Here is a 19,617-nt window from a genome sequence, read left to right on the forward strand (position 1 = left end):
ATTCCTCATTTTTAAATGCAATTGTTGTCATTTTTCGGCCCAGCCCTTAACGATTTTATGATACATTGCTCCAAAATGAGCAGATTTCAGTCAATAAGGATTTCACCATTCCATTCCTCTACAGAGGTGAATTTGTCCGAAGAACCCTCAACGATTTTGAGGGCAAAAAGGTGGGAAGACGCTCTCAATTTGCACAATTTTACGTAACAATGTCATAAAATTGTGCAAAATTCCAATGTTCCTACCAGCCCACCCTGCAGGGACCTGTTTTAATTGAAATTAATTTCCGCGGGAACGCCTGCAGACATTTAACATTTATTTTGGTTGTCATTTGGACCTATTATTGATCGTCTTCCAAACAATCCAACGCTAGAACTTTAATAAAAGGAAATTCTCTACTCGAAAGAAATTCCTGTGCTCAAACATGCAGGACAACTATTATCTGGTGACAGTCGTGGTGACAGCTGCTGCTGCGTTGGCGGTGGTGCACAAACACAACAAATAAAAAAAATCAACAAATTCGTTAATAACACGGTGGCCCGTAAAATAAATATTACACGCAACGTTTCGGTACGTTGTCCTTTCTTCATGGCGCGTGTGCTATGAATAATGCGTTGAGGTTTTTTTTTCGTGATGTGACATATCGCCATTAAAAGACAAAGTAAATAATGATGCCAGGGGAGATGAGTAACTAATCGCCTCAGCCTTAATCAATTTAGATACTTCACATAACTGGTAAACTATTCGTCCATTTCGCGATGCCATTACGGTAATTGCAATGCACTTGCATAGCGTTTCGACACGACTGCCGCGCGATTTCCACCGTGTTGCATGCGAACCAGGTGAATGTGTCCAATATCAAAGTTGAAAAGTTCAAAGATATTCTTACGCTCTGTAGAGCTCCATCAGACGTTGTAAGAGGGGAAATCGGTCAAGCAGTGCGTCTTGACATAGCCCTCTTGCTTCCCATGTGAACATCAATTGGCCGATGCGCACATCTTCGTGAATGTAAAATTAATGACAAGGCACGGTTGTGTGGCCATGAAACTTAAACTATGCACAATTTCGTAAAGCCACAAGTACTGAGCCATACGGGATACATTTCAAGCACAACAAACCACAGCAGATTTCGATTTAAAGCTTTCGTGACTGCAGGGATTCATATTCTTGGTTCTTTCGGTAAAGTCACGTAGAAGGGAAATGATAAAAATAAAACAATAACATCCTCACGACGTTTCGATTGCAACACAAGCAATGATCATCAGGTGTGAAAACCACAAAATAAAAAATAACAAAGATTTTCTTGCTGTGGTTTTCACACCTGATGATGATTGCTTGTGTTGCAATCGAACGTCGTGAGAATAAAATTTTTATTTTTTATCATTTCCCTTCTACGTGACTTTACCGAAAGAACCAAGAATATGAATCCCTGCAGTCACGAAAGCTTTAAATCGAAATCTGCTGTTATTTGTTGCGCTTGAAATGTATCCCGTATGGCTCTGTACTTGTGGCTTTACGAAATGGTGCATAGTTTAAGTTGCATGGCCACACAACCGTGCCTTGTCATTAATTTTACATTCACGAAGATATATAAACCACAACAGGTTTGTTTTTGGCCATGCAACTCCCCCAAGTAAGGACCGCATTGGTCGACCACTGTAATAAAAGTTCCTTCATCAACCGAGGAATAGCAGGACACCAGCAACTCTCTGTTGAAGCCCTCTCGCCGTGGCTAGCAGAGCTCAACATTGGCATTTAGCTCCTTGCTGCCACACAGAATCGAGCGGCCCTTTGCCCTTGTGGCTGATAAGTGCCGTACGTTTGTACTGTACATTTATTTAACTTTGCGCGCGCACAACATGCTGGTGTACGCGGGAGGGAATATGCGAGAGCAACTCAGGCGTGTGAGAAAAGATTTATTTTTTTAAATAACATCAGACACGCCAGTTGTTCCATTGCGTAAACCCACCAATACCGGTGTGTTGGAGAGCCAAGCCACAATATTAACAATCCGAGTACGACGTTTCGGCAGTAATGCAACAGTCGTACAACAGATTGTAAATGTTGTGGCCTTGGCTCTCCAACGCATCGGTGTGCTGTACTCGTAACGCATTGGCGTGTTTTGTTTACGTGACAAACCTGACGAATTGGCTGTGTCGGGTGGTGGCGGGTTTAACGACACATGCATCCCAAAAAAACCTTGTATTATGGATGATATTGTGGTCTTGAAAGCCTACTACGTGTTAAACGCCAGTTGTTGGTGAGGCAAGCTATGTGTGTGTGTGCCTAAACGTGCACATAGCCTGGCACAAGCGCCGTGGCGACGCCACCGCTACTTCGTGGCGAATGGAGGTTATTGTTGTTGCCGTGTTGTGGCAACACGGGCAGCATTACCTCACCGCGACCGGGGTGGCATGCCTCCTTGCCCTGCCTCCTCCTCCTCCGACTGGCCTCAACCCGCCATGTTGTTACTCCCGCCGCGCGCCCCATTGGTCGCGGCGCGCGCACGTGACCACGGCGTGGGCTCGCGATTGGTCGCGGCGGGCGGTCATAGCAAGATGGCCGTGGAGTATGAGGAGAAGGAGGGAAGGTGAAGGGGCAGGGGTTCGCCTCCTCATCCCCACGGCTCATAGGGAGAGGGGTGGAGAGCGGAAGTGACGTCACAGACTCCCAGGGTCCCGCGCGGTTGTTGCTCCGCGCCCCCCCCCCGAGAAGAAAGGCGAGAGAGGCGGCGCGCAATGGCGGCTGCGCGTTGACGCTCCCATCGCACGAGCGGCCGCCCGACCACCACCGACTCGGTCCACGTCGACGCGCAGCGCGCCCGAAACACCGCGACCTTCCGCGCCCCACCCCCAACCCTTCGCTCATCGCGCAACGGCGACCCGTCTTTTATTTTTTTTAAACTTCCGTTGACAATTTTACGGGGCGGCGTCGACGTCGTCGCTAGTTTTGTGTGTGTGTGTTTTTAAACAATAATCGCACCCCCCCCCACACCCCACCGCCGTTCGCCCGCCCGCCCGCCCCGCGCCGTCCCCACCCTCTGCCGTGACGCTGTCGTCGTTGTCGCCGTCGTCGTTTTTTGTTGCGGCGGCTGCAAAGTTTGCGCTGGAAAAATGGCGAGCGCCGGCGCCTCCAAGTCCGAGTTCATAGTGGGCGGCAAGTACAGGCTCGTGAGGAAGATCGGCAGCGGATCGTTCGGAGACATTTACCTCGCCATCAACATCACCAACGGCGAGGTAACGCGACGGCTCCTGCCGCCCTTTTTTTCCTTTTTCCTCGGGCGGGCGGGAGACTGCAGTTGTCAGGGTTATATTTTTTCTCGCGCCCCCCCCCCCCGTCGGGGATCTTATCGGCGTTGCTTTGTTCACGAGGGCGGTGTGTTGGTAATGGGGGGGGGGCCCGATTGCTAGCACCGTTGGTTGTCGATGAGGTGTTTTGAGTAGTGTTGTATGAATGCCGTCGCAATGGGCGGATGAGCTGTTTCGCGTTGTTCCCAAGTGTTGAATATGGTGGTTGTAAATGGTGGCGATGGTAGCGACGATGAGGGGTAATGGATTTTTGTGTGCTGGGTGCTGACGATAAGAGCCATCAAAAAGCGAGAGCGCCTCGCCCCGTCAAATCCGCACACAAAGAAACCCACCCCCGACTTCCATCGCGCCGCCTAAATCCTTTGCCGTTTCGGAGAGAACTCCACGTTATGAGAATCATTTCCTGACATTAAGTATGATCGAGTAGTATTGACACCGAATGTTTTAAGTAACGTTGCAAATGCGAACCCCTCTGGGTTGGGTCGTCATTCTCGTCAGTAGAAGCCTCCTCGCTCGTCCACTCTCTCAATCGACAGCGAAGGCGGCCAGCAAGCTACGTGATGGGTTCCCGGTTTGTTTCATGGTGGCTTTTGTCCTCACGTCGTTTTTTTTTTGGCTCGTGTACACGCACAGTTATGTTTAATTACTCATGTGCTTTCTTACGTTCGCTTCCACAGGAGGTGGCCGTGAAACTGGAGTCGCAGAAGGCGAGACACCCGCAGCTTCTTTACGAGAGCAAACTCTACAAAATACTGCAGGGCGGCGTGGGCATCCCACACATTCGGTACGAGACAATGGCCAACCCAAGCCTCATGGGGGGGGGTTCCCACTTTCTTGATTTAATGTTTTCGTCTGCATTGACAATGGTAAAAATACTCGCTCCGCTGCCTGCAGTGTGGTCGCGAAATGACATATCAGTGCTGTCATACGGCAGCAGTCATTCTTTGGTTGGCCACATTTTTTAAGTTGAGCAAACACTCAACCTTGTCATAAATACGTGTACTACAAGTCGTAGCTAAGGTGCGAATGGGTAATAACCTTATTTTAAATATACCTTGGGTTTGAGAAGAATAAAATAAGGAAAAGGTCCGACTGGGTTTTTGACCATCAATGTAATAGGTTGGCTGTGGATCAGCTGTTGTGAAAATTCCAATGTTCGTACCATTTGCAGCCAGGGGTATAACCATGACCAGAACAACAACAATGATGTGGCAACCCACTTGAACAACGAAACCAGCGCACCAAACAAAAATACGATTGTCCTCAAGGCAACACACGGACTACAATGTACATATATAATGAAGGGCACAAGACTCAGTTGAAGCGTAACCAGAGGAAAGGGTAACCAGACTAAAGCTGTAACGCTGGCCTTGCCCATCCACCACCATTGCCCCACTTCCTGTCCCACCTGCAAGTGTACGTGAAGTGTAACGTGAAGAAGCCGTATCGCCACAAGCAGGGGGTGGTGGGGGATGTTAACGTGAGCTCCCATGAGTTGCCATGTGTTTACAGAAGCTGTAGGTGTTGGAGTTTTTTAAATAAATCTTAGGAAGGCGAAAGGGCTGGTTGAACTTGTTGCCATCGCAGACGATCACCGGCTTGAGGGTCCACGGTGGCTTCTTATATAATTGCATAAGAAAGCTGTCGCCACATTAATTTGGTGGTTCACTAAAATTGATTCCGAGTATTTTCGGACTGCATGAGATCAACCTATTTCGTCCATTAAGTTGATAAATACAGCACATTTATGACCACAGATGGCTAGCCCGACTCAGTAAAGCTCTTTACGTTACATTGCATTGTCATATTTGCCTGTGCACCCTTTAAATGTGCAATGCATTCTTGCACGTATTATAGTACAGTTTGTGCTTGAGCATTGTGATCGTTCCTTCTGGGGCTGGTTGAAAAAGGAAAAGCTATGCATGTAATGCGAGTAGCTCTACAGTTAATGGAATATTTGAAATTGGCTTACAGCTGCCAAGTACATTTTCCTTTCTGCCTTTGAATATGCCCTAGATGTCCTATTGAAGTTCTTCCTAATGGTGTCTAGTTAATAATTATGCTGTGGTTTATTGGCTTCTATTGCACTTTGAATCCATGAATTGGAATTGATTCTAGGCATGATTGTTAAAGGCAAAATGTGAAGGAATACTGTAATGCGAAATGCATATACTGTAACAAATATACTACGTACAGTATATAATATCTTTATACTATGTTGAAGCATTTCAGACAATTTCCCCATTGTTTGTAGGCAAACACATTTCAAAAGCATTTACCAGAATGCGGAACTGAGACTCGCCCATTTTGTTTACGTAGCGATTTCATTTGTATGGAATGACCGTCATGCTCCATGGATTATATTAACATCGGGTGTTTTTTTAATTGTTAAAATCTTGCCAGTAATTTGTACTTAAATTTAAATGCAATTATGTTTTGTCGTTAGGGGTTTCTGTTTAGTTTTACCTCCGAAGGGGAAGGCTCGCATATTTACCGATTTTGCTTTGGAACGTGACGCGTGGTGGCACGCACAAAGCCCAAATGGCTGTTGGTTGAGCTTGGCCTAGATCTGGCTTCCTCACGATGATTCGATGCAGCGCCATGCTTGCGATTGCTGCGCGGCATTGCACAAAAAAATAGGCGAGAGGGGAGTCACGGACGTGAGTCAGCAGTGCTGACTATACCAGCCAAGGGGATTGGAGGAAGGGGGTTGAGATTTCCATATATGGCTTCCTTGTTCGGGTCGCTTGTGGGTGTAGCTGCCTCGTCTCAGCTGTTGTGCAGAGCTCTCCATATTGTGTGGCAAGGGGGAGGGGCCCTGCGTCGGAGACCACAAGTGGCTGATTTCTTTACATGTGTATTTAAAGTAACTTGAGAGCAGCTGCGTTGCTTCGTATGTTAATTTCCAAGTATTTTTTTTTAAATAACCAGATTAAACTTTTGCAACATGGACAAAATGTGATATGGTATGGCACTGCACAATTACAAAGGTCCAATAAACCCTTCAACCACCCAATGATGGATAATCGTGTTGGCCAAATACCTAATGGTGGATAATTGTTGTTGGTATATTATAGGCTTTCCATGTATTTGTTTTAATTGCTTGCACAAAATGCACACGCTTGGCTATTCCCATGCTAGGTCATTTGATTTTTAGACCTTTTGGTAAGTACTGAACCATCTGGCCCACTCTTGTGTGAATGTGTGGCAGGTGGTACGGTCAGGAAAAGGACTACAATGTCCTCGTGATGGACCTCCTGGGGCCCAGTCTTGAGGATCTCTTCAACTTTTGCTCACGTCGCTTCACCATGAAAACTGTCCTCATGCTTGCCGACCAGGTATTTATAACCGTTTAGTGCCTGTCTCACTGGTGTAAGTCTATAATTACTGCACACAATTTATGTGTAATTTGATGGCTTGCCGTACTTTAAGTTAACCTCTTGACATTACGTCATAAGTTAATGTTTAAATCTACTAAATGTATAATTGTGATTTTTTTAAAATCTTTACATTTTAAATAATCGTTACAACGTTACTGCAATGCACCATATGAAGGCAACAATCGTTTGTGGTGTTTACTCTTGCCACAGATGATCAGCAGGATTGAGTATGTCCACAACAAAAACTTCATTCACAGGGACATTAAACCCGACAATTTTCTCATGGGGATTGGACGCCACTGTAACAAGGTAACCGGATGAGCTCATCTCCGTAGCCCGCTCTCGCCTAACACGTGGCCAGTTCGTGATGCTAAACGCTTTGTTGGCTAAATAATAACTTGTGTTGCGTACCAACAGGCAATTGATATATATATTCATGTTTTAAAGATAGTTTTAGGTATCTAATTCAGATGTCCTGCATATATAGTGGCATGAGCATGTACTTATGAACAACAATGTTTTTCCAATTTTTTAGGTAAAAAAAAAACCTTTGTAGAGATCGGCTTTAATATGCGTATATGCATGTTACTCTTAGGATGCAGTTTTGCATGAAAGCAAGCTTAGTGCCTGCCATGATGACTGGGTTGTAGGTGGTTGTAAGAAAGGTTTGAGTGCCAGTGCTTGGTGTACGTTGTGACCACAGTTTCCTTTAGCGATTTTATTCCGTGGTCCCATCACGTCTGTGTCTCGTGTGCCATTTTAGAGAAGTGCATTCAATTTTATGAGATGCTATTTATCAAACGACATTTTTGCAGGACATTTCCTTTGAGGTATCTTAGAGTTATTTACAAGATAAGCCTTGTCCAGGCGAAAGTGACGGATTGTTTTTTTTTTTCAAGAAATACAGTCATGTTATGTTTCACGTTTCAAATCTACCCCCCCGCGTTGAGCGAAATATCTGCATTTGAAGAATAATTGCTTTACATTTTCCTCTTCCCTGCCAAAGTCTTCCCGAGGCTGATGCCAAAAATAGGCCACATCTTCCATGGTTGAAGTGCTTTGTAACTTGAGTACTGTAACCTTTCTTACAACCTTTCAACCTGTGTCCATTTTGACAATATCATACCAGCAGCAGTGATGGCAGTGATGTTTCTATACATGTGTTTTTATTTTATTTTTATTATTTTTGTTAGTTTTTTTCATTTTAATATTTTGTTAAACAAACTTGATCAGCTCATTAAATGTGTCATTTTGCTGTCATAACTGGTGCTGGGATATCAAATTGAAATTGATGCATTCTTGGCAAATGATTTAAAATATAAAAAAAAATTATACTGAATATTTTTCATATGTTGTGTTAAATCTAAGTAACTTCAACCAAGGTAAGATGGCTTATAACGTTGTATCAGCCCATGATGAGACTGAAAGTGCCATTTAATGTTATGATACCTGTAATGCTAATGTGTTTCCTCACACCTGCATGCCCTTGCTGGTGTGTGACGAGCGACATTTTTGTAACAAAGGCCCCCCGCGCCGCCCTAGAGGTGCGCGCGTGCTCGGCTATGTTGACAAATTGCCACGATCTTTGATTGCCCAGTGCACGGAAACAACGGCTGGGAAGAGGAAAAGGAGCACCCAGTGTGTTAGCCAGTGTCTCGACCAGACGTCATTCTCGGGACTGCAACAGGTCTGCCCCGTTTCGCTTTTTTAAAAATCGTAATCACGGAAATGAAAAAAATGTTGTTGGTGATAACCGAGGTTTATTCCAGAAGCCGGATTGCGAATTGGGTTGTTAGTTAAATGCTGCACCCGAGGTTTGCGAGTTTTAGGGATGTTGAATTTATACTTTTAGCACGGGGCATGTAATATTAAGCCAGAAAAATGTCAATGTGAGGTTGGAATTCAATTGGATGTGCGATTTACATGAAATTAGACACGACTTTGCACAATTGTGAAGTTTATAAAATGTTAAATGTTTCATCCATCACTCGAACAGGCATTTGAATTAAATTAAAACATTTATTTTCAGAAAAAAAAAATTGATTCATTTTCACGTGAAAACCCCACCTGCAGACTGCAGTGTTAATGTGTTGACATTTTCATGGTTGAGAGGGAATGGCAGTTGTTTGTTGTGGCGAGGGCGTGCGTTTTTAAGTAATGTGAATGCTTTTGTGGTGTTGGCTGTCCTTGATGGTTTCAAAGGTTGGTATATGCGTCTTTAAGGGTTCTGGTTTTAATGTTGGTATCACCAGATTATGCATTTTATGTACAACTGTGTTTGCATCGGATACACATTTTAGTTTCTAAGTAATATTAATAATTTTCTTAAATATTGAAATTTTACAATAATACAGATCACTGAACTTTTTACAAGTATTTTTAGAGTGTGCCTTTGCATAAATGTATTATAAACTCAAATGTATTTTGCTGTTCAAAGACAGTTGAAAGATCGATCTAAGGCCAATGCACTGCAGTAATCAGTCATTTTGTATGTGCAGCAGAATTTCACTTAATATTTTGAGTCAGTGAAGTAAGCTTTGGTGCACAGGACCAGAAGCATTGAAAGTACCTTTCTGGCAAATAAAATCTTTAACTCAATGATGGTGTGTGCAGACCATTCCCCTCTTTCGTTGAGGTTTGGATGTTAATCTTAGTTTTCTTTAAAACATATCTTTCAAATTGGTGAGTGGAGAGTCCGTGTTCATTCAGGTACCAAATTGCCAAAGCAGCTGCATTAACAAAAGAAACAGTTTTAATTATAGTTTGGAGCTTTTTTCTGCTTTCTCGATTTTTTTATGTAAATAGTAAGTTTGTGTGGACGAGCGGCGTTTATACATAAGATTCAATTTGTTCTCGGGAATGAAGCTGGTGGCTTTCATGCACCCATATTGAATGCGTGGGTATATTTGCATGTAAAGCATTAACGTAATTTTAGCAGCAACGTTTTTAGATGGGGCTTTTATTTTAGGTAAACCTGCCCCCACGTGTGGAATCGTTGCCCTGCCTGCATTATGGACGGTTGAAACTCCTGATTTACAGCAAAATAAACTGAGATAAGATGTTTGGTGTGGGAACAATGGTGCACATGATGATCTTGATCGAGTGTTGCCATTCCCTCTTCAGCTGTTTTTGATTGACTTTGGGTTGGCAAAGAAGTACCGCGACAACAGAACCCGTCAGCACATCCCATACCGGGAGGACAAGAACCTGACGGGCACGGCACGTTACGCCAGCATCAATGCCCATCTGGGAATTGAGCAAAGGTAGGGCCACTCGAGGCTGGGTTCTTGTCTTTTTAATGGAGCCCCGTATGCTTCTTATGGTCCGATTTCATCATCATCATCCAGGAGAACCACTGCTGGATGAAGAGCTCCCCAAACAATAGCCATCTTTCACTGCCATATCTAGCAATAACATCTTAACACCTGCACAAGACCGGATTTAATTTCTCCATCTCCACTGTGGATATCCTTTTGGGTGCTTTTCCACCCTCCGTTGACTGCCTCTCTAACTTAGTCGAACACCGGCCATTATCTTTAAAAGCGATGTGTTCTGCCCAAAACCCACTTCTTCAGTAAATAATTTAGAAAAGTATGTCCATACGTAAGCAATGAAAATATTTTTTTCAGTAAATACAAAACCCCTAAAGCAATTGCCGTGAAATTTAGCAAGTTGGTTTAATACATATGCCATTAATTTAATGTTAGACAAGACTGGCTATCAAATATTTAGATGAAATTATTTTTAATTCATAAACTATTTTTAATTCATAAACTAATTTTAACGCTTCGCACTGTCGATTATCATCACTGCATTAGAATGTATCCGTGTGCATTTAAGTGTCTGTTAGTGCTCTTGGGTGTGTGCGCACACCTTACAAACGGCTGTTTGCACATTTGTGTTTCGTTGCCCATGATGCGTTGTACAGCTGAGTTGGCCTGCAAAATGGAGGCTCTCTTATTGGACTGAATTGGCATCTTCATTTTAATTATCAGTTGTATAAGTTGTTGACAAGCGATTTTACTGCAGTTTGAATGCAATCCAAAGTTCTCAAAAATGCTGCCATGCTGTATTAGTTTTACCCATTTATAATGTTTCTAAAATAGAATTTTGATATGCATTACTTAAATGCAAGGAATGGTTGGGTTATGCCATGCATGCTATACTAGCTGCAGAAGGGTATTTTGAGTATCGTGGATGCTTAAGAGCTGCTGCTTGTTGCCTGTGTTCTTAACACAAAGCTGCTTCTGTTTCCTGTCACACTGCTATCGCAGCCAACATGTTTGCCAGTCTGCTTGCATAGTGGATAATGTCTGGAGCTCATGGTTTAATATTTATTTAGCCTTTGTGCACCTAATAATCACGTCTTTAAAATTACCAAAATATAATCAGCTTTCATCCCTTAATGTCAGTGATGACGTCAACCTCTTGTTTTTTACGCTCTATCATCGTACACAATTACAGAATTACAATCTTGACAATTAACACTTATTCCCTTTGTCATTGTATAGTACTAGGCATATAACAATTTCTCATTTTTTGATTTAATTGTTTTCATTTAAGGTCGCTATTCTGTTAGATCAAATAATGTTTTGCCTTTTTGCATATACAGTCAGTCGTGGCTGCAAGGGTATGTGAAAAAGATCAAGGTGTTTGTCACGAGTTCTTCAGTTTACTGCTGCACGTATTGTGAGCGTGATGATCGATGTTAATAGATTAGCTACATATGTACATGCCTCATGTAGGTTGCTGAGTGCCAAGTTGGAGTTCATTGCCCACTGGTGCCTTGCAAAGACGCTCGTTGTGCCTTTATAAAGACATTTAAGTGAGCCCCCCTTGCAGTGTCAGTCCCCCAGGGTTTGTGTGGGGTAAGTAGTGAGCATATCCTAATTATAGTATCACAATTACTTACTCAATTGTGATATGAAGATATCCATGCCATTCTGTGTGCAGGGTGTTGTATGCGAAAACTCTTGACATTGCTGAATTATTTATTTATTAGTAGTTAAAATTTTGCCACAGTGGTGAGATGTTAACTACTTCGCCTGATATACAGGAGGACATGGGTTGGATCCAGACCCTTGACGCCTGTATATTTGGAGTTTGCATGTTCTCCCCGTGGTCGTGTGGATTTCCTACGTTATTTCTCTCCACATTTTCGAAACATGCATTTAGAGTATTTGGCTGCTATAAATTTCCACATGACTATCCCCTTGGTGGATGAGCTATCAATTATGGCCAGGTTGCTTCTGAAAAAGAGCAATACAGCTCAGCGGGCTTTACCTGGTAAAATAATATTTTTAAAATGTAGTTCTCACACTTCCTATGTTTACATACCATTTATTTAAATTTATATTGTTTTCCCCCTTTCTTAAAATATTTGCGGTTGCCTTCCCCCACCAGTCGCCGTGATGACATGGAGTCCCTGGGATACGTTTTAATGTACTTCAACAGGACAAGCCTCCCTTGGCAGGGCCTCAAGGTGAATCTCTTCCCAAGTTCCCCCAAAATATTATTGTTTCACATGAACTCTTTAATGATCAAGTCCACTGGCCCAGAGTGCAGGTGTTACAATTGTCATTGTTACTGCCTTAGGTGAAACAATTTTGGTGTTTTTCAATAGGTGTGAAAGCCTAACAGGATATCAAATAGCAATTTGCTTCTATTCGTTGCATACATCAATTTGTACTGAAGGTTTTGCCTCATCTGGTGGTAGCCATAATTTTAGCACTGATTCATGGATAAATAACAATAGTTTGCTTGTGTCCAATGCATAAGGGCTGGATTAAGTTAGGCGTACACACTGGGATTCATCTTTTGGGTTCAGATTGACCATAACATTGGATGAATTATTCAACTGTGCTTGCTGTACTCAAAAGTGTGTATGTAAATGTATAACAACACATAGGTAGATTTCAATGTTATTAATTGGTGTTATTTTCATTCGTTATATTCAGTATTAATGTAATTGTATGACAAGTATATAATGGTCATACGTTAAATGCCCAAACCTGCCTTCCAAAATTTGTGCTACCCTGTTGGCTTAAGTTTTTAACTGCTGCCATCTGATTGACGTTGATCAATTATAATTGGCCTTTACATCCCCAGTTGTGTATTTCATTTGGAATGAACTTTTAAGATAATTTTACCGGACAAAATACAACCGGTGGCAGATTAAATGTACAAGAAAAAAATAAACATGGAATGCAGACGCCACTTACTAATTCATTGCCTGAATTTTGGCTTTTACTTGAATTTGAAGCACTTGATAACACCTTCCTTTGCTTTCAGGCTGCCACCAAGAAACAGAAGTACGAGAAAATTAGCGAGAAGAAGATGTCTACGCCCGTAGAGGTCCTGTGCAAGGTAAGTGGCATACAAATGTGGAATTCGTTTTATTGTAGCAAAATTATAAAATAAGTACAACTTACATTGGTCATGCACCAATAACTGTGATCCTTTGGTGATCAGTATTGTGCTAATTGGTTCGTTGTGGTGTGCAGGGTTTTCCAGCAGAATTTGCCATGTACCTCAACTACTGCCGTGGTCTGCGGTTTGAGGAGGCTCCAGACTACATGTATCTGAGGCAGCTCTTTCGCATCCTCTTCAGGTGTGCAATACTGTCACACAAGTGGCTGTTGTCGCCCCTCCCCTGCGCTTTTTCTTTGCTTACCACAAGACTCTCTTTTTGGTGGCGCTCTGACACACCTTTTGTGAATGTGCAGTGAATGATATTTATCCCCGAGGGATCATCGCATGCGTCACTTGTTTGCCTAATAATTAATGGACGCTGCTTTAGCTCGCGGGTGCGTACTTGCATTTTACCTGGGCTTCGACACTTGGAGGAGTTGATCACCAATGATTCATCGAGCTGGTATCTACGTCATTCATTGCTCTGCTAAAACCACCAACCCTGTGTGTGTGCGCGCGCGCGTACTTGTGTGTCGTAAACGAACGCAGGACTCTGAACCACCAGTACGACTACACGTTTGACTGGACAATGCTCAAACAGAAGGCTGCGGCTGCTGCTGCTGCAGCCTCAAACCCACCCGTTCCTCCAGCAGCGACCCCCTCCGGCAAGCCAGCTGAAAAATCAAAAAGCAAAGGTTAGCCATGTGACCAACAAGCGCGCCTTGAGGAAAGGGGGTCGGGAGATCTTCTTAGCTGTGTGATATATTCTTTGTTTTGTATATTTATAAGTTTTTTTCTTTGCCGTTTATCGATTGATAGTTGTCCAATGTTATAGCACTGTCGTCACATTTTGTTGGGTTTGATGTTTCCTTGGTTTCTAATTGTTTTCATTAAACTTTGCTTCTCGGACCTCTTCCAGTCTGTTTTACCATTGTCCGCTCCCTATTTTTACTAAACTCTTGTTACCTTCCTGCAGTTATAACTTGCTTAGTTGCATGGATTCACAAATGTAAGTCATCCATGGTGACTAAGCAAGGTGAACTTAAACATTTGTGTCCACAGTACACTCTGCACCTGCCTATTAACACAATTGGGTATCCAATGATAATAGTGGTGCTCTATCCCTCAATTCTTTTGTTGCAGGCTAAAGGGCCTCTCCGTTTCTCCTTGGTTGCACAGATGTGGACAGATCTTGCTTGAAATCGCTGCTGAGTCTGTTTCACTCACGTGGGACATGAGGCCCCAGGCACTTCACCTAGAACTACTGCTCGCTGAGACCATCGGCTGAGCTCTGTCCACGGTCCCTGTCTTGGTCCTACTCTTGCTGTCAGTCTCTTGCTTTCCCTACGTGGATATCTGCTTTATTCGGCTTGTGCCATGCTCTCCTATCCATAGCATGATGCGGATGTCTGTGCCGGTAATGGCCGCGCTTTGCTTGGTATTTATGTAATCCATGAATGTTAATTACAACAAGTTGAACAAAGTACCAAGGGTACCAAAGAAGTCTGTGTATAGAAAACACTTTATTTTAAGTGACTTTGACGTGATGACAACTGCATAGCTTAATCCTACTCAATTTTGAGCTTGATACTGTTTTTGTTGCCTTTGAACAATGATGTTGGCAACTGATGGACCTGGCACTTAAAATAATCTGTTTACTGTTCTTTTACATTTGTGCAAGTTCAGTAAATGTATTCATCAAGAATGAAAAGGCAAATACACCTCATAGGGATACAATTTTTAAGAGTCCAGCATCCCTTTGAGTGATGAAGTATGAATTAGTGTAATATGCCTAGTTTGACATTTTAATGCATTGCCCTGCATCTATTTAAATACCAGTGCTTGCTCTTTTCCTGCAGGAGAAAAACCAAATAAGTGCGGTGTCGAAGCATGCTGCACAGTTTCCCCCTTTGGCCATTTCCAGTCATTGGGGGTGGCTAACGCTCTCTTTTCTGTTCACAGCAGGCTACTGAGCTGCTGAGCAAGAACGCAAACTGAGCGCACAAAACGTTAAACCTGCATGTGTCAGTGGCGGCATGGCGCGGCCCTCCAAACCTCTGCCTCCCCTTTTGAGTTGCTCTCTCGTGCGGGCCCTCCCCCTGCTGGCCCAGCTCCACACAACCTGCTCAGACTTGTCCTTTCCAGTGCTGGAGATCCTGCTGCCTGGCGCAATGCCTCAGTGCCTCGGTCGTGCAGGTCCCGGCTGTGAAGGATGCTTGGAATGTAGATAAGAGCGCACCCTCTTTCCGTGTGTTAAAAAGTAATTAAATAAAACTTAATTCTAAAGTTGCTAATTGCATTACATGAGCTTGTTATTTGAGTTGTATAATGTAATTTTTTTTATTCAGACACGTTTTCACTTAATTTGGAGCAGTTGAAACTGAGTTTGGTTTTTCTACGCCTGTTCCCGAAAGCTTCATTCTTGATGTGCATGGCCTCTCATCACCATCATACCATGTCACATTTTTGTTAAATTAAATTACTGGGTATGGCGATGATGTTATATGGTAGACTTGTGATCGGTCTAAGGTCAGGGGTGGTAAGTACATGGCAACATCCCATTTGTTCAGGGAGTGGCGTGCAACTATCATTGCATCTGTTAAGGATGCTGCCAAACTCCCATTGTAATGTCTTGTCGTTTCTTTACGTGAACATGGTTACATTTATTTAATTAAATAATCCCTTTGGTCGAATAGTTTGTGAATGACATCCTTGCTGCTTAATGTAACCGACATCCTGGATTGGCAAAGCACAGGGAGATTAACATGGCATTCTGCACCAATGTGGCGACACAACATACCATTATCTGTTTTTATAAGTTAAATACTGGAATTACGTTTTAGTCAGTTTCTGTTTTTTGCACCGAAACGGCCAGTTACCACAAAAAATGCGATTGGTATCATGCATTAAGTTGAATTTGCCAGCGTGTAGCTATTACGATTTTTTAAACAAGTGTTTTAATGGGCTCTTCAAACAGTTGGACATAATAGATTTAAATGCTGTTTTCATGCCTATAAAGTACAGAAATTGTGTCATTTTGAAATTGCAAGCTTTGTTGCGATGCTTGAAAAGCATATCACACTGCATAAACTCGAATGTACACAATTGAAGGCGTGGTATATACCCGAACCACTTGTACATTGTAAATGGCTCTTGACTGGTGCTTACAGCCTACACTTGCGTTCTGAAGTATATTGATCTTTCTCCTCATTGATGTATACTTTACTGGCTACATGTATACTAATGTAAAACCTAGTAACGAGCATTTAAAGAAAAAGACATTTACTTTTTGTAAAGAGTTATAATATTCCGATGTTGACTAATTATTGTACAAATAAATGTGTGCTTAAACATTAGAAGTTAAACGTTTTGTTTACACACCATTGCAAGTTTTGAACATAGATTTGCACATGGGTTTCACTCGTTTAAATCGACAGTGAGTTTAGTTTTTATTACTTATTGGTTTGGACGATTACTTAGCAGTTGTATTTACTGTGCATCATTCAAGGGGTAGGGGGATGGTCGTGTTGCTGTGAGTGTGGAACTGCTGATGGCTTTGGAAGGGGCTTTGAAAGGGCGATGAAGTCAATGCCATGTTCGGGAGAGCGTGCCATGCGATGCTAAAGAGCCCCGACATGTGTTTTGTATGTACTGTTATAAAACGACGTTTGAATGCGAAAACCAACGTATGCATAGCCATTAAACTTTCAATAAACACTTCTCCAGCTGAACTCTTTACTTGACGTATTTTCTTCTTGACATAACACATCGCCTCTCTTTAAAGCGAGTTTAATCTCAAGCGCTCGTTGCCCACGGTTAGAAGTTCGTCTGTTTTGGTAACGTTTAATCGACTGCTGACGATCCCGACAGATTACGTTTCACAACAAATATAACATCAAAAACTCTTGCCTACTACGCCTGTGGGGTCTGATGTCGGTAGAGCTTATACTCTGCACTTGACTTCGACCCACGGGCCTTCGCTTCGTGTTTACCAACATTCCAAAAACACCTGCGAATCTGGATGGATAACTTGTCAAGCTGTAGCAGGTTGGCCAGGCGTCGAGAACCGAAAGGTTTCCAACCAGCCCACGCTCTGAATATGTATACAGTACTGTAGTTTTCCGTAACCTTGGACGCGGGGCTGCTTTTACAAACCCGCACCTCCGATTCGTACGGTTGGCTACGTACGGTGCTAAGGAAGTTAGTACTGTACAATCCACTCACCGTAACGTAAACAAAAGGACATGCATGATATATATAGATGGCTGGTTTGTGGGTTAGACACCGCAATACGTTTATTATAATAACCCATTGAGAACAGCAGTCTCATTCAAGGGTGGCCTGGGATTAATAATGGATATTAGAAAGGAATGCGTGACCAATTCAATTAATGAGTTTGGAATGTGGGAAGAAGTCGAGTACCTGGAAAAAAAACCAACCATGCATACGAGGGGAAAGCACTGAAACCTCCGCACAGACGTTCAATAATCCATTCCTGTACTGCCCCCTCGTAGCCTGATCTCAACATTATTTGGCAGTCACCATAGGCAAGCACGCCAGATCTGCTTAAAACCAAATATCACGCAGCAGCAGCCAAGGGGGAGGTGAAAGCAACCAAAGTAAGCCGTGGACACGTGTTTTATTCATGCACGTGCACACAGCCCTTGTGCTATAACCCACTGCTGGACGAGGGCCTCGCCATGCCGTGCGAGGAGTGGAAGGCTTTTTGGCCGTATTCACCACGTTGGTCACTGATGGTTGTTGAAGGGGCGGGGAGCATAGACGTGGAAGCGTGAGTACCGTACAATTTTGCTAGGCTGCCCTCTGCTGCTCATAACGTAGATCTGCAGCCTATAACAACCTGTCCCGTGCGTGGTGATCGCCTATTCAAGCTCTATCCACCCAGGGTTGCACCCTGCTTACCTTGCGACATCAGACGAGGTCATGACGCATGTATGCATCTTCATCGGCGCTTCTGGGTCACTGGTGGAATTCCATATTCCTATGGCGGGGTAAGTTTAACTTTCGACAACCACGGTTGAATAGAATAAATGTTTACTTAAGGCCGTGAATATAATCAAATGAACACGAATTATTTTATTGCGATTGTCATGGTCGTATAACAAAAAATAATGATGGTACCTGGTGGTGATTAATTCGGTGGTAGCGCTGCTAATTGTTTTGATGGTGATGTTGGTGATGTTGGCGATGGTGATGGTGTTCAAAGTGAAGATGACAAATATGATGGTGATAATGTTGATTATAATGCGCAGTTAATTGTTAATATATCGCCTTTGTTTCTTATTATGTTAATGAGGGCAATGGTGTTGATTGATGTTTATTTTAACGATCGTGATATAATATTTTAATGATCGTGTTGATTCTGATGATGATAACTGCTGCTGGTGGTGATGATAACAAAGGCGGCCGCGATTATGATTGCGATTATGTGGGCGGTTATGAATATGATCATGGTTTGACCGCCGCTGCTGCCGATCAGGGGCCGTCCATAAATGACGTCACGCACCTGGGGGGGTCAGACATTTGTGACGATGTGTGACGAGAGGGGGGGGGGGGGGATAAATGTGACGTCACATCAAAATGCGCAACTTTAAATAAATATAGACAACACGTTCTACTTAATTAAATATACTTTTTAATACGTTTTCTCCTACAACACCAGAGTGCAGCGCCACATTAAATACGCACTATAATGACAATAGTTTAAAGCGATTTGAAGCATGTTTTATATATTTTTGGGGGGGGGGGGGGGCAGAGCTTTGTGACGTCATATTTGAGGGGGGGGGTCTGACTTTTTGTGACGCCGTGTGACGAGGGGGGGGGGGGTCAAAAATCGTCCAAAACCGCGTGACGTCATTCATGGACGGCCCCTCATCAGCAATCACTGTACTGTCAACCTGAACCCACCCGAGTTCGCTTCCCGGGTCACGGCTGACATCAGTGGCGAGTGGCATCTCACACGGTCCCCCGATGAGCTTCCCCTCGCCCCCCCCCCCACCCACTTTCAGTTTCATTTATGTGGTATAGCCTTGTGAGCCATTCGGTTCTTGAATCGGGTGCAACCACAACAAACAGAAACATGAACAAGAAACATCTTAAAGTGACTACGCGCAAACAGAAACATCCAGGAAAAAAACAGCAAAGTGTTCCAGAAAGAGCACCGTATATCAACGCTGTGTGCAAAAATCCCAGTGGGATGCAAGTCAAACAATAACAACCATAAGACAATTTAGATTAAAGTTATCAGTCTGACTCTGTACTACAACAAACAAATATGGCTAAACCAAAACGTTTTAGAAACCACCAAAACATAACATGTACTACCAAACTTGGCAGCCATAGCTGGCAGCATGAGTCACTCCATAACAGCAGGAGTATCAGTAGAAGTATCAAACATTTTCAATGCACCTTTATAGATCAGCACACCATAATCATAACACAAGATCATCCGGAGCGAAACATTTGATTTCAGGCCACTGAATAGCAGTGGCGGCTAG

At 43.1% G+C, this 19,617-nt stretch overlaps 1 protein-coding gene across 2 annotated transcripts; it reads left to right on the forward strand.

The window, feature by feature from the left end:
• The first annotated feature begins 2,689 nt into the window (after window positions 1-2,689).
• On the forward strand, window positions 2,690-16,830 carry LOC116940699 (casein kinase I). Of its 2 annotated transcripts, XM_032950854.2 has the most exons (11): window positions 2,690-3,236; window positions 3,986-4,092; window positions 6,520-6,646; window positions 6,899-6,997; window positions 8,286-8,375; window positions 9,812-9,951; window positions 12,092-12,170; window positions 12,980-13,054; window positions 13,192-13,298; window positions 13,649-13,794; window positions 15,062-16,830. In XM_032950854.2, exons 1-11 carry the CDS (start codon window positions 3,114-3,116, stop codon window positions 15,070-15,072), a joined length of 1,104 nt encoding a protein of 367 aa, XP_032806745.1. In that variant the 5' UTR covers window positions 2,690-3,113; the 3' UTR covers window positions 15,073-16,830. The 2 variants fall into 2 exon arrangements, with proteins under 2 accessions (XP_032806745.1, XP_032806746.1); XM_032950855.2 differs by lacking the exon at window positions 8,286-8,375 and having other exon boundaries at window positions 2,692-3,236.
• The last annotated feature ends 2,787 nt before the right edge of the window (window positions 16,831-19,617 follow it).

Source organism: Petromyzon marinus, chromosome 9 (assembly GCF_048934315.1).
Source record: "Petromyzon marinus isolate PM22_M1 ecotype Great Lakes invasive population chromosome 9, UKy_Petmar_22M1.pri1.0, whole genome shotgun sequence".
NCBI classification, from domain to species: Eukaryota; Metazoa; Chordata; class Hyperoartia; order Petromyzontiformes; family Petromyzontidae; genus Petromyzon; species Petromyzon marinus.